The following is an 18,820-nucleotide window of genomic DNA, read 5'->3' on the forward strand; positions in this document are numbered from 1 at the left end:
CCCCATTCAGTCTTGTTTGAGTCAAAAGGTAGCAATGGAAAACTGTATCTTACAACAAATTGGCATTCATGACACATTATTGAGATTTGTAATATCTTGTTTAATTTCAATTTCTTTGAAGGTTCTTACAATTTGTGGACGTCATCTTCCTTATCAGGCATCTTTACCTGACTACTATTTCAAAAATTCATCCTTTTCAATTAATTAAGAGGAAATTTCTCTTTTGTTGTGTGTAAAATCCCGTTCAGTTGGATAGTATTGTTAGCTATTAAAACCATTGTGAATGAAAGCACTTCATAAAATACTTTTCCCACTTAGATGCAAACTAATGAGATATCAATAAGATTAGACAATGATAAATATTAAGTACTTGAAAAATATTTGAAAAAAGAGATAAACACTCATGAAACTGAAACCTCGTATTTCAAATTGCCTCCACCAATCAGAACAGGTGTTGACTTACATCTTCACATTGGAAGAATGTGAGTTTCTGTCAGTCAAGTAATACAGATGAAGAAATCTTCATGAGAAGAATTGGAACTTACTGCATAAAATATTAATGCATTGATTATACTTATTATTTCAAATAAAATAATATTAATAAGTATTTCTATGGATGAGAAAGAAAAACATGCTTTTCTAGATGTAATTTAAGTTTAATATCTTCTACAGATTTATTGGAACAAAACAGAAATGAAGAACCAGTCTGTGGAGATAGTGTTCATTTTGCTTGGTCTGACAGATGACCCTCAGCTACAAATTCCTATTTTCCTGTTTCTGTTTTTCAATTACATCTTGAGCCTAATAGGGAATGTCATGATCATCTTGCTCACTCTTCTGGATCCCCACCTTAAGACTCCAATGTATTTCTTCCTCCGGAACTTTTCCTTCTTAGAAATTGCATTCACCACGGTGTGCATTCCCAGGTTCCTGATAAGCATTCTCTCAGGAGACAGAACAATTTCCTACAGTGCTTGTGCAGCTCAATTATTCTTCTTTTTCTTACTGGGAAGCACAGAGTTCTACCTTCTGGCTGCCATGTCCTATGATCGCTATGTAGCCATCTGCAGACCACTACACTACCCCATCATCATGAATAACAAAATGTGCCACCTACTGGTCCTCAGCTCCTGGGTGACTGGGTTCTTAGTTGTCTTCCCCGCTTTGCTCTTGGGACTCAAACTGGATTTCTGTGCCTCCAAAACAATAGACCATTTCCTTTGTGACACTTCTCCTCTCCTGCAGCTGTCTTGCACAGATACACATTTTATTGAATTGTTGGATTTTGCTTTAGCTGTCATGACACTTGTCATCACCTTGATCTTAGTTATCCTCTCCTACACACTTATCATCCAAACCATCCTAAAGTTCCCTTCAGCTCAACAGCGGAGAAAAGCCTTTTCCACCTGCTCCTCACACATGGTTGTTGTCTCCATTACTTATGGGAGTTGTATCTTCATGTACATGAAAACATCAGCCAAGGAGAGGGTGACCTTAAATAAAGGTGTAGCTGTGCTTAACACCTCTGTGGCCCCTTTGCTAAATCCTTTCATTTATACACTAAGGAATCAGCAGGTGAAGGAAGCTTTCAAACATGTGCTTCATAGATTTTGTTCTCTATAAAACAATGAGACAAGGTCAAGCCATGAATAGCATGTGGCTGAAACACCAATTGGGAAAATATTCTCAGTTGCATTGGCTATGATGTGACCCATTTCACTCATTGAGGATTTAAGTCACATTAAGTTCATCCTCTCCAAATGCTTACATCATCTGTAATTTCAGCACATCTCCCTAACTGTACGATGTGAGTACCTTCCCAAAACCAGAATCTTAGGTTCTATGTATACAGATAAATTCTCTTCTTGTAGCTTTTTACATTCAATCCAACTGAAGCTTGCTAGATTTGAAAAATTCATTAGGCTACTTTGTACATTTTAAAGGACAGAAAAAGGCTAATTATTATATAAAATAATTGAATTTGTCATAACAAATTAAAATGTTACTACTTTGAAAAATGAAAATAATATCCTAATATGAAAGATCACTCATGATGAACGTTGAAGCATTAGCCAGCAAAACATTGAGGAGTCTACAGTGAGTGACATAAAATATGCCAAGTAGTTGGAATGTTGCAGAAATCACACCCTTGTACAAGTATGTTAATGGAGAATATGTAATTTTGTCAACTTAATTAGATGGCATATGGCTTTAAGATAATTCAACATCATAATTTGTTGACAACTGGTAGATTACAATTTCTAAATTTTGATGGAAATGGCAGCCCAAAATAGGCATTCTTCCATTTATTATTAATTTGGATCTGGATTTGGAGAAATTTCTATCTATTAAACAAAATTTAGTAGTTAAAATGCTGTTATCAATTCTTTGTTAGTGTTCATAAATAATATATTTTTAATTTTAATTTTTATTGATTATTTTATTTATTTATATTTCAAATATTATCCCCCTCCTAGTTTCCTCATTGAAAAGCCCCATCACATCCTACCTCCCTCCTGCTTCTATGAGGATGCTCCCCCACCCACATACTCATTCCTGCCTCTCTGTCCTAGCATTCCCTTGTGCTGGGGCACCAAGCCCTCACAGGATCAAAGCCCTCCCCTCCCATCAATGCCATATAAGAAAATTCTCTGCTACATATGAAACTGGAACCATGGGGCTCTCCATGTGTATGCTTTGGTTAGTGATTTAGTCCTTGGGAGCTCTGGAGGATCTTGTTGTTTGATACTGTTGTTTTTCCTATGGGGTTACAAACTCCTCAGTTCCTTCAGGCTTTTCCCTAACTCCTCCATTGTGGTCCCCATGCTCTGTCTGGTGGTTGGCTGCAAACATTCACATCTGTATTGGTCAGGTTCTGACAGAGCCTCTCAGGAGACAGCTATATTGGGCTCCTGTTAGCAAGCATTTTTTGGCATCAGCAATAGTGTCTGGGTTTGGTGGCTGCATATGGGATGGATCTCCAAAACAGTGACTTCATGAAATTCGCAGGCAAGTGGATTGAACTAGAAAATATCATCCTGAGTCAAGCAACACAGTCACAAACAAAACAAAACAAAACAAAACAAAACAAAACATGGTATGTACTCACTGATAAGTGGATATTAGGAAAAAAAGCTCAGAATACCCACCATACAACCTATAGTCCATATGAAGCTCAAGAAGAAAGACCAAATTGTGGCTGCTTTAGTCCTACTTAGATGGGGCAACAAAATAATCACAGGAGGTGGAAGGAGGGAAGGATTTGGGAAGGAGAAAGGAAGGGTATGGGAAAATGGGGACAGGATTAGATGTGGGAGGAGACAGGGATGGGGGAGACATCAGAGAGTCAGGAAGTTGAACAGAGGTGTGTAGCAGTGGAGGATGGGGAACTGGGGGTGCCCACCAGAAAGTCCCAGATGCCAGGAAAGCAAGAAGCTCCCAGGATTCAAGAGTATGACATTAGCTGAAATATACAACAAAGATGAGAGAGAACCTGTAGAGACCATATCTAGTAGTTAGGCACTACCCCTGGTTGAGGGATGGGGCTACTTACCCATCCCAAAAGTTTTAACCCAGAATTGCCCCTGTCTAAAAGAAATAAATTCAGGGACAAAGAGTGGAGCAGAGACTAAAGTAAAGGACATCCAGAGATTGCCCCATGTGGCGAAAACATCTAATATTATATATCTTAAAACACTAATATACAATCTTTTTAAACCAATGCATTAGGCACATGTTCATTCCCATATAACTAGAGGGTACCTAAGAAAATTGTTCCCTTTAACTATTCCAGTCACTGTGTGCTACTATCCATCTCAATCTAGAAATCTTTGGTATCTTTCTGCACCTTAGACTCATCTTTATGAAGTCTCATAAATAGCAACATCACAGCTTTCTGTGTTCTTCAGTTTACGTGTTTCAGTTCCCTATACTTCTCCATGCATCTGCTCTGATTTTTTGTAACAGTGTGGCCAATGTGCTCTTCTCATGGCCAACTTTCTGCTCTTTAACTCAGTAACTGCCAACTTCATATCTGGATGAATCATTCTAGAAGGCTTAATCATTACTTAAGTAAGTATAATTGAGAACAAGAAAGTATAGTTCCTGAAAGTCTCTATTATCTATTATGCCTTTATAGAAAAATTAAATAGAATATCTGCTTAATAATCAGCAATTTGTCATGATGTCGTGGAAATTAAACTGGTCAGGCCCATTTTTTAGGCAAAAAGGCCCACAGAATTTATTTTAGTAAATAAGAATGAAGCTATTTAGGTATACAGTCAACATTCTGCTGTTCATGCTTGGACACATTTCAGCTGGAAATTAGGACTCAATTCACATAGTTTTCTTCAGGTTCCAACCCTCAATCTCCTGTGAACAGGAATAAAGTATGCTGAAGCCTGAGAGTTTCTGGAAGACTATTTAAGGAACTAATATGAAGTTGAAATCCTGCCCTAACAGTACAGAGAAATGTTAAAGGTAATGATAAGTTTTTAATCTTGTCTGGAAGAAATCTTTCCAATAATCTTTGCAGTCATATAGACTGTTCTCAAACTCCTAGTAAAATCAACTACACCCCCTGAGTTAGACCACCATTTTGACCACCAGTGTTCTTTCAAATCAATTTTCACCCACTTTTACATTTTATATAAATCATTTCGTTAACTATTTATTAACAGTGTAAAGAGAAAAAGACTCTGGAAGGAAGTGTCCCAGTTTTTCCTGTCTTAGAACACAGCTATGAAAGCCATAGTAATATTTTTTATTAGATATTTGCTTTGTTTACATTTCAAATGTTATCCCCTTTACTTGCTACCCCTCTATAAACCCCCTACCTCATCACCCTTCCCACTGCTTACCAATACCCCCTCCCAATTTCCTGACCTAGGATTCCCCTACACTGGGGCATTGAGCCTTCACAGCACCAATGGCTTCTCCTCTCATTGATGTCTGAAAAGGCCATCCTCTGCTCCATATGTAGCTGGAACCATGGGACCCTCCATGTGTACTCTTTGGTTAGTGGTTTAGTCCCTATAAGCTCTTGGGGTACTGGTTGGTTCGTATTGTGATTCCTCCTATGGGGCTGCAAAACTCTTCAGTGCCTTGGGTCCTTTCCCTAGCTCCTCCATTGGGGGCCCTATGCTCAGTCCATTGGTTGGCTGTGAGTTGTGGGTATTTTGATCCCCCTTCTAAGAAGGACCAAAGTATCCACACTTTGGTCTTCCTTCTCTTTGAGCTTCATGTGGATTGTGAATTGTATCTTGGGTATTCTGACCTTTTGGGCTAATATCCAATTATTAGCAAGTGCATACCACGTGTGTTCTTTTGTGATTTGGTTACCTCACTCAGGATGATATTTTCTAGTTCTATCCATTTGCCTAAGAATGTCATGAACTCATTGTTTCTAATAGCTGAGTAGTACTTAATTGTGTAAATGCACCACATTTTCTGTATCCATTTCTCTGTTGAGGGACATCTGGATTCTTTCTAGCTTCTGCCTATTATACATAAGGTTGAGGAACAGGCCAAAAACCTTGAATATTCAGTATGGCCTCCTCTAATGTTGGTGAGTTTTCTTTCCAACATCTGTTTTTTAAACATTTCCAACAATGTTTGCTGTGTTAAAATGGCTGACTATATTTGACTTTACAAACACAGCTCGTAGGAAAGATTAAGTATTTTTATTGCAATTTATGGTCATATTTTTTAACTTAATGCAGTTATCATTGTGATAGGTCCTTAAGAGAAATATTTTTCCAGAAATTATTTTATAGCTAAACTATGGGCAGCTTTTTCATTGTGATGTATGGGTCAATGGTTATATTTGGGTTACTAGGAAATCATGAAGTGTTCCCTATTGGACTACCTGTATGAATACATGGCATAGATCAACATGATAGGAATTGACTCATTTTTCTCTCATAGAGTGATCTAGCATGTAAATTAACATGTGTGGCATTAACTTGGTTTATAGGAATCAGCAGACTGTTTAGTGTTGTTGGGAGTAAGACATTAATACACATTCCTCACCATACACAGTGGTGCTGAATCCAAGTTCCCAGACTCCTATGTAAAGGCTTACCCTCTAGCCCCTGAAAGATGTTCACTGTTAATTTTGACTATTGTATCCTACCTAGTGTTGTATCTCAGTAATTGAAAGCTTTTATTTTAGAAAATGCTATTAAAATTCCAAAAAAAACAGTTTAGTTCTTCACTTATGAGGGAAACAGTTAAGCAAGCACTTCATCACATTTAAGGGAAAGAGAATCCTATGACCATGATAGTTTCAATACATAATCAATACTGAGTCCTCTGCATAGAATGGAACACTTTGTAGCAATGCTTGAATACTTGTGAGTTGGAATTACATGTTACTTGAAAGATCTAATTAACCTAAATTATGGTGCACAGCAGTTGTACATAATTTCTTGTTTACGTAGCCAAATATGTTGAAACGTACTAGTATTGAAGCATTAATGTAAAAAAAATAGTTGTGGAAATTGTCTTACTTTCTTTATGTCTCATTTGTTCAAAGTATAAATTTTCTTTTTAAAAAATTCTAAGGATAAATGAATACTGTAATTGAAGATGTATTTTAAATCTTTGTCATGTTTTTAAAGCTATTGCAAGCTGTATCATTCCCGGTTATATAGAACTCTGTGGGTGGTATAAAATAAATTTTATACTTCTATTTTGAAAAGAGAGAGAGAAAGAAAGAAAAAAGAAAAAGAGAGAGAAAGAAAGAAAGAAAGAAAGAAAGAAAGAAAGAAAGAAAGAAAGAAAGAAAGAAAGAAAGAAAGGAAGGAAGGAACGAAGGAAGAAGGAAGGAAGGAAGGAAGGAAAGAAAGAAAGAAAGAAAGAAAGAAAGAAAGAAAGAAAGAAAGAAAGAAAGAAAGAAAGAAAGAAAGAAAGAAAGAAAGAAGAAAGGAAGGAAGGAAGGAAGGAAGGAAGGAAGAAGGAAGGAAGGAAGGAAGGAAGGAAAGAAGAAAGAAAGAAAGAAAGAAAGAAAGAAAGAAAGAAAGAAAGAAAGAAAGAAAGAAAGAAAGAAAGAAAGAAAGGAAAAAGAAAGAAAGTGGAGCCTGTGTCCTTATCACATACTGGAGCATCTTCTGGGTATAAATTCCCAGAAGTGCTATAGATGGGTCCTCAGGTATGTCCAACTTTCTGAGGAACCACCAAACTGATTTCCAGAGTGGTTTTAACAGCTTGAAATCCCACCAACAATGGAGGAGTGTTCCTCTTTTTCCTCATCCTCTCCAGCACCTGCTCTCCCCTGAGTTTTTGATTCTAGCTATTCTGACTGGTGTGAGGTGGAACCCCAGGGTCATTTTGATTTGCATTTCCCTGATGATTAAGGATGTTTAACATTTCTTTAGGTGTTTCTCAGCCATCTGCTATTCCTCAGTTGTGAATTCTTTGTTTAGCTCTCTACCCCATTTTTAATAGGGTTATTTGTTTCTCTGGAGTCTAACTTCTTAAGTTCTTTGTATATATTGGATATTAGCCCTGTTTCAGATATAGGATTGGTAAAGATTTTTTCTAATCTGTTGGTTGCCTTTTTGTTCTATTGACAGTGTCCTTTGCCTTACAGAAACTTTGCAATTTTATGAGGTTCCATTTGTCAATTCTTGATCTTAGAGCGTAAGCTATTGGTGTTCTATTCAGGAAATTTCCCTCTGTAGCCAGGTGCTTGAGGCTCTTCCCCACTTTCTCTTCTAGCACATTCAGTGTATCTGGTTTTATGTGTATAGGTCCTTGATCCACTTGGACTTGAGCTTTGTACAGGGAGATAAGAATGGGTCAATTTGCATTCTTCTGCATGTTGACTGCCAGTTGAACCCGAGCCATTTGCTGAAAATGCTGTCCTTTTTTCCACTTGATAGTTTTAGCTCCTTTGTCAAAGATCAAGTGACCATAGGTGTGTCAGTTTGTTTCTGGGTCTTCAGCTCTGTTCCATTGATCTGCCTGCCTGTCACTGTACCATGCAGTTTTTAATCACTATTGCTCTGTATTATAGCTTGAAGTCAGGGATGGTGATTCCACCAGAGGTGACATATTAATATTGACCTGGTAATTACTTGCTCAGTAATGGGTATTTGACACTAAGCAAAGCAATGTGGACAAAATAGTTTGAATGTGCCTGCTCCCTTTTAAAATCAAAAACAGAAACAAAAACAAAGTAATTGTTTCAGACATGATAAATCATGGCTTCTGTTACCTGCTCTACTCAGAGCTAGAGACAGGCTGGGACACAAATGATATATTTAGCATTTTCTTGTTTAAAAAAAATCCTACATTATTTAGGTTATTTTAAAATCCATGATCATCTGAATGCTTAAGTCTCTAATGTCCATCATGTTATTTCAGATCTTGCAGATGCTCTGGTGAGAAACCTTGCCCAAGAGGGTAGAGTCAGTTGTTGTTTAGAAAAGATTTAGGGAAAAGTACCTCTAACTTAGGACTTGCCCAAGAGAAACACATCTAGAATTAATATCCATTTATTTTCCATGTGAAATAAGACCTCTGCTCTAGGATGATACGAAACAAACTAGTTTTCCCCAACAAATCACAGACCTTTGGAAGAGAACTCATGAGCTCATGTGTTCATTCATCCACCCTGACTTCTGCAAACAGAGCTCTAACAATTTTGCTTTGTATAGAAGTCAAAAAATTAAAACTGCTTCTTGACAATTGATATTTTTATTGATTATAGCATGAGAAGTTTATAATTCAACACCCAATACAAGAAATATGCTGATTTTAATATTGAATTATGATTAGACAATTTTCAGTATTAGGAGAGTCAAGATTTTTTTCTTCCATTCCTTTCTCACCATTGCATATATTAGCCACGTTTACTAACCACTGAAATTTAAAATTCAAGTGTTAGAAAATTAAATTAGTCTCTATGTACTAGGGAGGATTAAGGAAACATGACACTCTGGAGAAATGTATTGCTTCATGACCATGAACATGTTTACTAAGATACTTTGTAGTTAAACACTTTTTATTACTGCATAAACATAATGATAATAATATCCAATTGATGGTGATTCTCATACTGATCTTAATAATACTCTAATTGTCTAGGATATTAAAATTCCCAAAGAAGAAGCTCTCAGGAGAAATCAAAGTAGAACTCCAGATAATAGGGCTCAAACTTTTAATAGTCTGAAACTTACTTAATAACAATGATGTAAATCATGCTTAGTATAGTAAACAAACGAAGATATTATTGTCTTAAGAGAAGTATCTAAAATTCAGCTAATTAAACAGCAATAAAAAATCCAGTCTCTGCTAAATAATATACATGTCTGAAAGTAAATGAATCTAGAAAATATTTTTAAATGAAAGTCAACTACCATCTAGGAGCTTCATATTCAGTGAGATTATTCTTCAAAAGTAATAAAATATAGATCTACAAAATTAAAATTGTTAAATTCATACCTAGCATATAAGTCTTATGACAAACATGCTTTTCCACATGCTTCATAAAGAAGAACAATGACATGACTCAGAAATTCAAATTGACACTGTAAAGAGTAGACCCTTGAAAAAGAAATGGCTGAACATCTGTAGTCTCTTATTCCCTGTAGTTTGTCCAGTTTCAGTCTTTGTGTTATTTATCATCTACTTAAAACAAAAGCTTCTCAGAGGTGGGTTGCAACTTAGATTATGGGCATAATAACCTATTGTTGTAATAAAACAACCCTAAAATAATTAGAGTTGTTTTAATTTAGCAGCTGAGAAGTGATAGATTCTCCTGTATGAACTATGTCCTATCTAATCATAAGCCTGGTACTGACATGACACTTATTTTAACTTGTAGTCTTAAAGGGGTTTTTCCATGGGCACTTGGTCAAAAGAGCATGATAGGAGAATTATGGGACAGAGGAACAAACAGTGTGTGAAGTCAAGACAGAAGGATCACTGAGGTTTGATACCTTTACATGCAGTTCAAGATACTGCTTCAGGGGAGAAAACGATAGAGCAGAACATCCAACATTCTATTCTGACTTATATACTCGCACACAGGCACACATGCCTATACACTCATGTTCACATATAACACATACATACGACACCATACATATACCACACATGTACCTACATATACCACACCACACACACATAAACACACATACACAAACACATGAGTCTAGAGGAAATATTTTATATTCAAATCATAACAGTTTTAAAAATGAATTTAATGAAGTCACTGCTCACCACAACTTAGTAATTTCTCACAATGGTAAAAGGGGTTTCTGTATACAGAATAAATATCACATTGCCCATTATTTATCAAATGTTTGAATATGTACATAAACATCTTTATAGAAATTAGAGCCATTTGATTCATCAGTGTCAAAATACATAATTAGTACATATGTTCTTCAATGAGTGAAGTGATAAGCATATGTGGTGTATCCATATACTAATATCACCATAAAAATGAGGTGGTCAATGATAAAGACACAGTGTTGAACTCTGTATTCATATACACATACTTATGGTTGTCTGCAAACCACACACACACACATAAACACACACACACACACACAGAGAGAGAGAGAGAGAGAGAGAGAGATCCTTAGCATGAAACTCTTAAAAGATGAGTCCTAAATGATAATCCCTATTGAAAAGTGATATATTTTAGATTAATTATATAATTAAATCTTAAACATGCATAGTGGAAGTTATTTAGCTGTTTCATTTTGCAGTCAAAGATAAGAAAGAAATAAAAAGATAAATAATAAGGTCATACAGATTACTGAGTGGTAAAAATTAAAACTTAACTCAAGAAATAATATAAAATAGAATCTTTAATCCTACTTTAGTTTAAATTTAATTATTAATGAATCATAGATATATGTTTCCATGTAGAGATGTTTATGTTTTATACTTGGTTGTCAGTTAACATAAGAATATAAGACAGTTAACATAAAAATGATGTTTCTGAGTAGGATTATGAAAATATTTTTTCAGTTGCTTATATATATTGATAGCTTACAACTATAATAGCTTTCTTTTGTATGTGTAATAAATCAAAGGTGGTATTTTAAAATTCAAAATAATAATTAAGTTAATCTATATACCAACAAAATAAAAAGAATGGAGAAGCATACATGAATTATAAATATGTTATTTAATTAAACTAGGGAGGTTTAAAATAAGATATGCCACATGGTTTCATCCCTGTGAAGTTTCAGAATAGAGAATTATTACACTCAAAAAATTAACAGTTCTGTCACTACCAGTGTTTTCTGTAGGATTTTATATAGTGTGGAACTGGAAATTAATGTGAGTGTGTTCAGCCCCCCATAATATCAGCAGGCTGACAATTCTTTCCAGATACGTGAACCACAAGTAAGAGAGGCCAGTTAATATAATTGAAAGGTGTTCCTCAACTCATCTTCCTGGGTAGTAAGTGAGAGAAAACCAAGTAGGTGGTCAATAAATATATATTGAAAATGTAAAATTTTATTCTAGAAGAAGATTCATGCATCCTTTAGCCTAAGTGAAAACTGACATCAGTCTGGTCTACCTTTGGGTGGAAAGTTGAATATAAATAATCTTTTAGTACTTGAGTTGGTCCTCTGACACGCCTATGTCAGAAACATAGTTCCTCAAAGCATAGGTGTTGGAGGGTATGGACTTGGATCACTGAAGTAAATTAATCCATTTTTTTCCACAGGACTGGGTAAATATCACAACTCTTTCCTTCTACCTGAGATCCTTTACTTCTGCTCTCTGTCACCAGTTAAAGAACAATGAGACTTGTTACGGTGCCACAAGATTTGGGATGGGGCTCCCAGTCTTGAGAAACATCAGCTAAAACAAGACCAGTTGCTTTGTAATTTACTTGATCTTGAGTAAAGGCACCTAAAGGAGCCCAAATATACTTAAATTTCATAAAATAATAGTTTTCATTTGGTTTGATTTTTCAAATGTCTGATCACTAACTAGGGTAATATGCATTGGAGTGTTTGGAATACATGTTTAAAATAATCTTTGTAGGGGCATCTTTTTAAACATTTTTGTGTGTGAGGAAGATATTTGTATAGTATAAAAACTCATATTTTCTTGGGAAATGTTGATGTGGATCTCAAAATCTCATGAGAATGTTTATTCCCTCTTGAGATTTTCATTTAGGCAACAATATCACAAACTTTCAATTACTGTGAATAATTCATTTTGTGGTCATTTCAGTAATGAGTAGGAAATTACTTAAAATACATTAGGCGATGAAGAGCACCCTCACAGTAAGAAAAACGAAAAATAGCTTCTGGTTTAGAGTCAGATGGATTCAGAGAGAAGAGTGCAGGTGCTCAAGTCAGCATTTTTGTAGGGCAATGAATTATGAAGAATTAGATAACCTTGTTCAAGTATGACTGTGCATGTATTCCTTTAAGGTAAATTTCTTATGTTTCAAGTAAATATCTGTAGTTTAGAGATGCTTCAATGAAATTATTTTAAACAGATCAAAAATGAATTTAAACAGATCAAAGTAATTAATGTTGGCTAAGTTAAAACATAACAATTCCTTCTATGTCTATTGTAAATTGAATTTCTTAAGCATCATGATATTTTATTCAACAATTTGAATTTTTCTCAAGAGAAAAAGAAGATGAAAGCAGACCATAGAATAATGATAATTTAAAAATGAAAATCTTTTTTATATTAACTTGATACACACAATTGCTAATATATTTAGAAGTTTTGTTTATAGATTCAGGGTTTTCTAGCATACAAGTTCTTTTGACCCAGCATGTCCAGGAAGAGTTTATGAACGTAACTGCTGAAGTTCAACAAAAATATGCCCTTAAGTGTTTAATTTCTGTTTCTTGTGTTTTAGATGTCATTGGCCTCATGATACTATTTGTTTAAATCTGGGAACTATGTAAGAGATATCTTCACAATCATATGAATGTGAAAGAAATGTCCTGCAGAAATAACATTTCCTTTCCCTCATTATTGTGGATGCATCACCTCTGCTCCTTGTTCCAAAAGACATGATCAAGTCTCTCACACTTCTTCTGTACAGGGTGCGTCCTCTTCTTGGAGTATCTTTTCTTAACCTTACACCTTGATAATGTCTCAATTTCTTTTCATTGAAACATCTCTTAATATTTTTAAAAAGCACTTTAATTCGTCATTGAATACCTATTTTAGTATTTATATTAGTATTAAAATATTTTATTTGTTAGTATTAATGTATATTTTAGAGATGGTAAATAATCACCTTGATAGTCGTAAGAAAGAAAGTATTGTCAAATATTATGATGACAATCATAAAAAGTTATTTGTTTAATAATGAAGATTCCCCAGGAAAGAGTTTTCTGTAGAAATAAAATTACCTTTATTTCTCACCTTCAGTATGCTTCATGTGAATACATCAAGCAATTATATTTCTTTCAAGGAAGCGGTAACTTTTATTTTTGTAATAAATTTAAATTTAAAAAAATAAAACATAGTAACATTGGGATTGAACAAAACAAAAGGAAATGAGTCCAAGACAAGGTACAAGAAACAAAGATCCCCATTGTTACTACACTCAGGCATTCTATAACAATACTACAGCTAAATACATAATTACCAGACTATTTCCACTGACTTGGTATTGGAACGGAGGGTACCTAGATTATAGGGTAACAAAAGAAATTAAACCAATTGAAATACATTAAAAATACAGAGAAAGCACTTCCTAGTTTTCATTTAGACTTCTGATATAAGACTACAGTTATGAGAGTATTGACATTGATATCCTTCAACATAATAGTAATATAAATTGATGATACTATTTTATATTAAGATCTGAAGATGGCATGTGTGTTTGTGTGTGTGTGTGTGTGTGTGTGTGTTTGCATGGTACCTGTGTGTGTTTATATGTAAAGGATCAGGAAGGAAGATGGGGAGAGTTGAAAATACACACTAATGTGCTTCAAGTCACTATGGATTTGTATGCAAACTTTTAATATTTAATTCAATCAAAATTAATAACCGAAAAAACATCCCAATATTAAGTTTTAAGCAAGTAAGAAAAAAGTATTTGTCAGTTCTTGTAATTTCCCCATGTGAATAAGAGATAGAAAATAATATAATTATATAAATATCCATAATTAGGATTATAATAATTATAATATCCTTCCCCACACTTTATTTAGACCTGCTCACAGTCAGAATCACAATGAAGAACCATACAAGAGTGCCATTTTTCATCCTAGCAGGCTTGACTGATGACCCACAGTGGAAAGTTGTGTTATTCATTTTCCTGCTTCTTACCTATCTGCTCAGCATTACAGGCAATCTGACCATCATCACACTCACACTGGTGGATGCTAATTTGAAGACACCCATGTATTTTTTCCTTCGGAATTTTTCTTTCCTAGAGTTTTCCTACACTACTACATGCATCCCCAAATTGCTTGTTACTCTGGCAACTGGAGACAAAACTATTTCTTATGATAATTGTTTAACTCAAGTGTTCTTTGCTTTTCTATTTGGAGCATCAGAATTTTACCTGCTGGCAGCCATGTCCTATGACAGATACGTAGCCATCTGCAAGCCCCTGCACTATATGACCATCATGAACACTAAGGTCTGTGTGCAGCTGGTCCTCAGTTGTTGGCTTGCTGGCTTTTTTGTCATTTTTCCACCACTAGTGTTAGGCCTGAATCTTGAATTCTGTGCTTCCAACGTTGTTGATCATTTCTACTGTGACACAACTCCACTTCTTCAGATTTCCTGCACAGACACACAACTCCTGGAGACGATGGGATTTGTCTCAGCTTTGGTGACACTCTTACTCACATTGGTGATGGTGATCATATCTTATATCTACATTGCTATGACAATTCTAAAAATCCCTTCAACCAGCCAGAGGAAAAAGGCTTTCTCTACATGCTCTTCTCACATGATTGTGATATCCCTCTCCTATGGTAGCTGCATCTTCATGTATTTTAAACCATCAGTCAAGCAACGCGTATCTATTTCCAAGGGAATTTCTGTGCTCAACACCTCAGTGGCTCCACTTCTGAATCCTTTTATCTATACCTTGAGGAATCAGCAAGTGAAAAAGGCATTCATTAATACAGTTCACAGGATTGCATCTGTCTCAAAGAAATGACTATATTATTTTATTATGTGAAGGAGATGGAGAAAGGGGATTCATATATTAGCAGAATTTTTAAGAGGATTCTCTTATTTTGACATTTATTCTTTTTTCACCATATATTTCAAGCTGCCTTTTCAATAAAAATCTTTGATGTGAGCAAGAAAATCTCTTTTCTATTTTATAAGAGATAGTTTAACTACCTATGCTCATAATTATATAGAAGTTAAATATACATTTTTATGTCTCTTTAGTCTTTTAGAATTCAGGTTTTAACTTGAAGCATGACAATATACTAGAATGTCTTCAAAGCTGCAGAAAGCCTGAGTTTGCTTCCTTATCACCAACAAAAACACACCCGAATTTCAGTTTTAAGTTTTGGTTAAAATTTTAAAAAATGTTTCATCCCAAATGATATATCATGCAAAGTACAATGTAAAAGTTAATATATTGTCATATACTTATCACTAAGAACAAACAAGGTAAAATAATATTAGCTTGAATTTTACCAGTTTTCATATATATTTCACTTAAGAGAATATTATACCAGGTGTTGTCCATCACTTTTGTTTCTCATGTTTAGACAAAAGGTCTCAGAAGTTGTCAAACATTCCATGGAAAATAATCACTCATTTTCTTTATGGGTGAAATCCCATTTTTATTTTACAAGTAGATTTTATCTTTTTAAGAAGAAATATGTTAATCATAGTTTTGTATCTTGAAACAGCAATGAAATGTATCTATATTAGATACAAATAACTATATATCTTTGTTTGATGTAAGATATCTTTTAAGTTAATTGGAAAGTATATTTGATTGTTTACTAAATTCAAACAATGCTTAGGCAGCCTAGTTGATGAGAATTTATCAATGCAGCTAATGATATTTCTGGGAGTCACATTCTTACAGCAAACTCTCTTTTCTTTGATTCTTACAAACATTCCTCTTTTCTGCAAGAAATTTTGAGTCTTAGGTACAGCCGTTCTGCTATAGATATAACTACTGCAACTGGGTACCACACTTGGGGAATTTCATTCATCAAACTGTTCTGTAAATATTTCTGCATGTTGAAAAGATTTTTCCTTAAAAAGATCAAGCATAATGATCTGTAAGTATAAAGACACATATTTATAAGTCTTACCAACATGACTAACTAAGCATGACCTGAATAAGGAAAACACCAATACATATGCTAACATTGAGTGAGAAAGTTCATGTTGCCTCACCACGATACAAAGAACTACAGAAACTAAGGAATGTTGACATCTGGAGAAAAAATTCTTCCATGAGGAAAGGCACATCAATTGGTTAGCCAATTCCAAATGATCAACCCTAAAAAAATATAATTATATATTATATGTCTTTAGGAATATATATATATGTATATATATATGTATACAGATATATAAATGTCATGTATATGTACGTGTGCCTATTTTGAATTTATATATGTTTATATTCATGATGTACATATAATTAGAGACTATAACTTTGAAAGTACAAGGGAGGTAATTGAAAATATACAGGAGGAGAAAAGGGCAGGCATAATTGATATTTTATATTATAGTTTCCAACAAATTTTACATATAAAAGGAGAATGGTAACAATGTGTTTATTAGTTTTATCTATTTTAATCAAAACAGAATTATAACACTCACACCTTTCCTTTCTTCCCTCTAAATCTTACCTTTTCTTTTCTCACTCTCAAGTTCACAAGCTTGTTTTATTTTATTATTATTGTTACATATGTATATGTGAGCATAAGTATATAACTGCAACCTGCATTACTTATCAATTGTGTATAACAGACCTATCTGTAATGTACATTAACAGAATGGCACATATAACAACATCCCTGTATGATGATTTACATTCCATCAGTGAAACCAAGGCATTCTAAGAATTAAATCTTTTTACAAGGTTTTTCTGTTATAGGGCAAAGTCTATTAGAGATTTAAAATTAAATTTCTGTATCCTAATCGGAATCTTTAAAAAATAAGGATAATAAGCAGTATTTTCACAGATATTTTATTATCTCTTTAATAAATATATTTAACTTCTCAACATTGTATTCTTAACAATTTTTTTAAATATGTGACTCTTTGTGCTATAAAACATTTTTAATTTCAGAAAATGCAAACATGATTTGTCATTTGAAAGCAGGGACCTTTTAATGCAAACTTAACTCTATAGAAAAAGCAGAAATCCATGATTAGTATTTAGAAGGTATTTAGATAAACAGCTTGAAAATGCCACTTTAGGATTATCTGGGATCCCACTGTATGTTTTATATCAAGTTATCAGCTGTTCTAATTTTAATTTTCAAGAATCTACTGGATATTTCTCCTTAACATCTTCACTTCCATACGTTATATGTTTATTTCTTCTTCATGACAGATAAGATTGTAGATAACAGCAAACTAATGATAAAACAGGTCAGTACTTTTAAAAAGGCAAGGATGTCCAGGCAGTGGTGGCGCAAGCCTTTAATTCCAGCACTTGGGAGGCAGAGGAAGGTGGATTTCTGAGTTCAAGGCCAGCCTGGTCTACAGAGTGAGTTCCAGGACAGCCAGGGCTACACAGAGAAACCCTGTCTCGGAAAAACAAAAAACAAAAAACCAAACAAATAAAAAGGCAAAGATGGTTATATATAAGAATTTGGATGGAGGAAGGGGAAGGAAAGACTCTTTAATTGTATTATAATATTAAAACAAAAAGAAGTCATTCCTTTAAAGCTTTCAAAATCAAATCCAAAATTTTGTTGATATCAATTGATAAATATGCAAACAGTGATGCCGCTCAAAGAGACAGAGAGAGCAAACACTAGATTCAGCTGTTTAGATGACAGCTAAAAGAAAAGAAAAATATAGGTCAGTATTATTAGAATAAACATAGATATTAAGCTTCTACCAACTAAACAAATGCCTGGGTCCTTGGCAGATGGACAACTTGTCCTTCATGGAACTGATTTCTATGGTCCAGACGGTTTGGGACTTAATTCCTAGTATTAGAAGCTTCTTTTGGGTGCTGATGTTTTCATCCCAGGCCATTAAAAAAGAGTCTGAATGAGCTGACCAAGTATGGCTTCTACAGACTCCCTGCTGTGACACAGATGGGTGACTTGGGAGTCAAGAAATGTGCAGGTATTGATAGGAGATGTGTCCTGGTCCGATGTTGCTAACTGATTCTTGGAATAATATTCATGAACTTTTACATATGCTAATCAGAGGTGAACCTGGGCTACATAGGAAGAACCACTCTGTAAATAAAATACTTATATCATCTTTTATGATGAAAAAGTCATGTAAGATCCATTTTTTCATTTTCTCATTTTTTCAAATTTTATTTAATCTTTTTTTACAGTCCAGATTTTCTCTCCCTCCAGTTCACCCTCTGACTGTTCCATATCCCATACCTCCTGCCCTGCCCCCCACCATCCATCTTCACAAGGATGTCCCCATGTCCTCCACCCCCCCCCACCTCACCAGACCTCCCCATTCACTGGGGTGTCCAGTCACTTGAGGATTAGGTGCATCTTCTCTGAGTCCAGATCCATCAGTCCTCTGCTGTGTATGTGTTTGGGGCCTCATATCTTTTCAGCATAAGTGTTTTATTTGTAAATATCTCAATGGAAATGTAGCTTCAGTATTTTACTACACCAAACACAATAATTTTACAATATATTACATTTTGTATCACACTTATTTG

At 34.5% G+C, this 18,820-nt stretch overlaps 2 protein-coding genes across 2 annotated transcripts; both read left to right on the top strand.

Moving 5' to 3' along the window:
* Nucleotides 1-687: 687 nt before the first annotated feature.
* Nucleotides 688-1,623, top strand: LOC127670776 (olfactory receptor 6C6-like). The gene has a single exon (XM_052165281.1). The coding sequence runs from the start codon at nt 694-696 to the stop codon at nt 1,621-1,623; it is 930 nt and encodes a 309-aa protein (XP_052021241.1). The 5' UTR covers nt 688-693.
* A 12,565-nt stretch (nt 1,624-14,188) lies between these two features.
* Nucleotides 14,189-15,127, top strand: LOC127670781 (olfactory receptor 6C74-like). The gene has a single exon (XM_052165287.1). The coding sequence runs from the start codon at nt 14,189-14,191 to the stop codon at nt 15,125-15,127; it is 939 nt and encodes a 312-aa protein (XP_052021247.1).
* Nucleotides 15,128-18,820: the final 3,693 nt, after the last annotated feature.

The sequence above is a fragment of the Apodemus sylvaticus genome, chromosome 20 (genome assembly GCF_947179515.1).
Source record: "Apodemus sylvaticus chromosome 20, mApoSyl1.1, whole genome shotgun sequence".
In the NCBI taxonomy this organism is placed as follows: Eukaryota; Metazoa; Chordata; class Mammalia; order Rodentia; family Muridae; genus Apodemus; species Apodemus sylvaticus.

Excerpts from the sequence above, each read along its gene's own strand:
- LOC127670776 (XM_052165281.1), top strand. The coding sequence starts at position 694 with ATGAAGAACCAGTCTGTGGAGATAGTGTTCATTTTGCTTGGTCTGACA.
- LOC127670781 (XM_052165287.1), top strand. The coding sequence starts at position 14,189 with ATGAAGAACCATACAAGAGTGCCATTTTTCATCCTAGCAGGCTTGACT.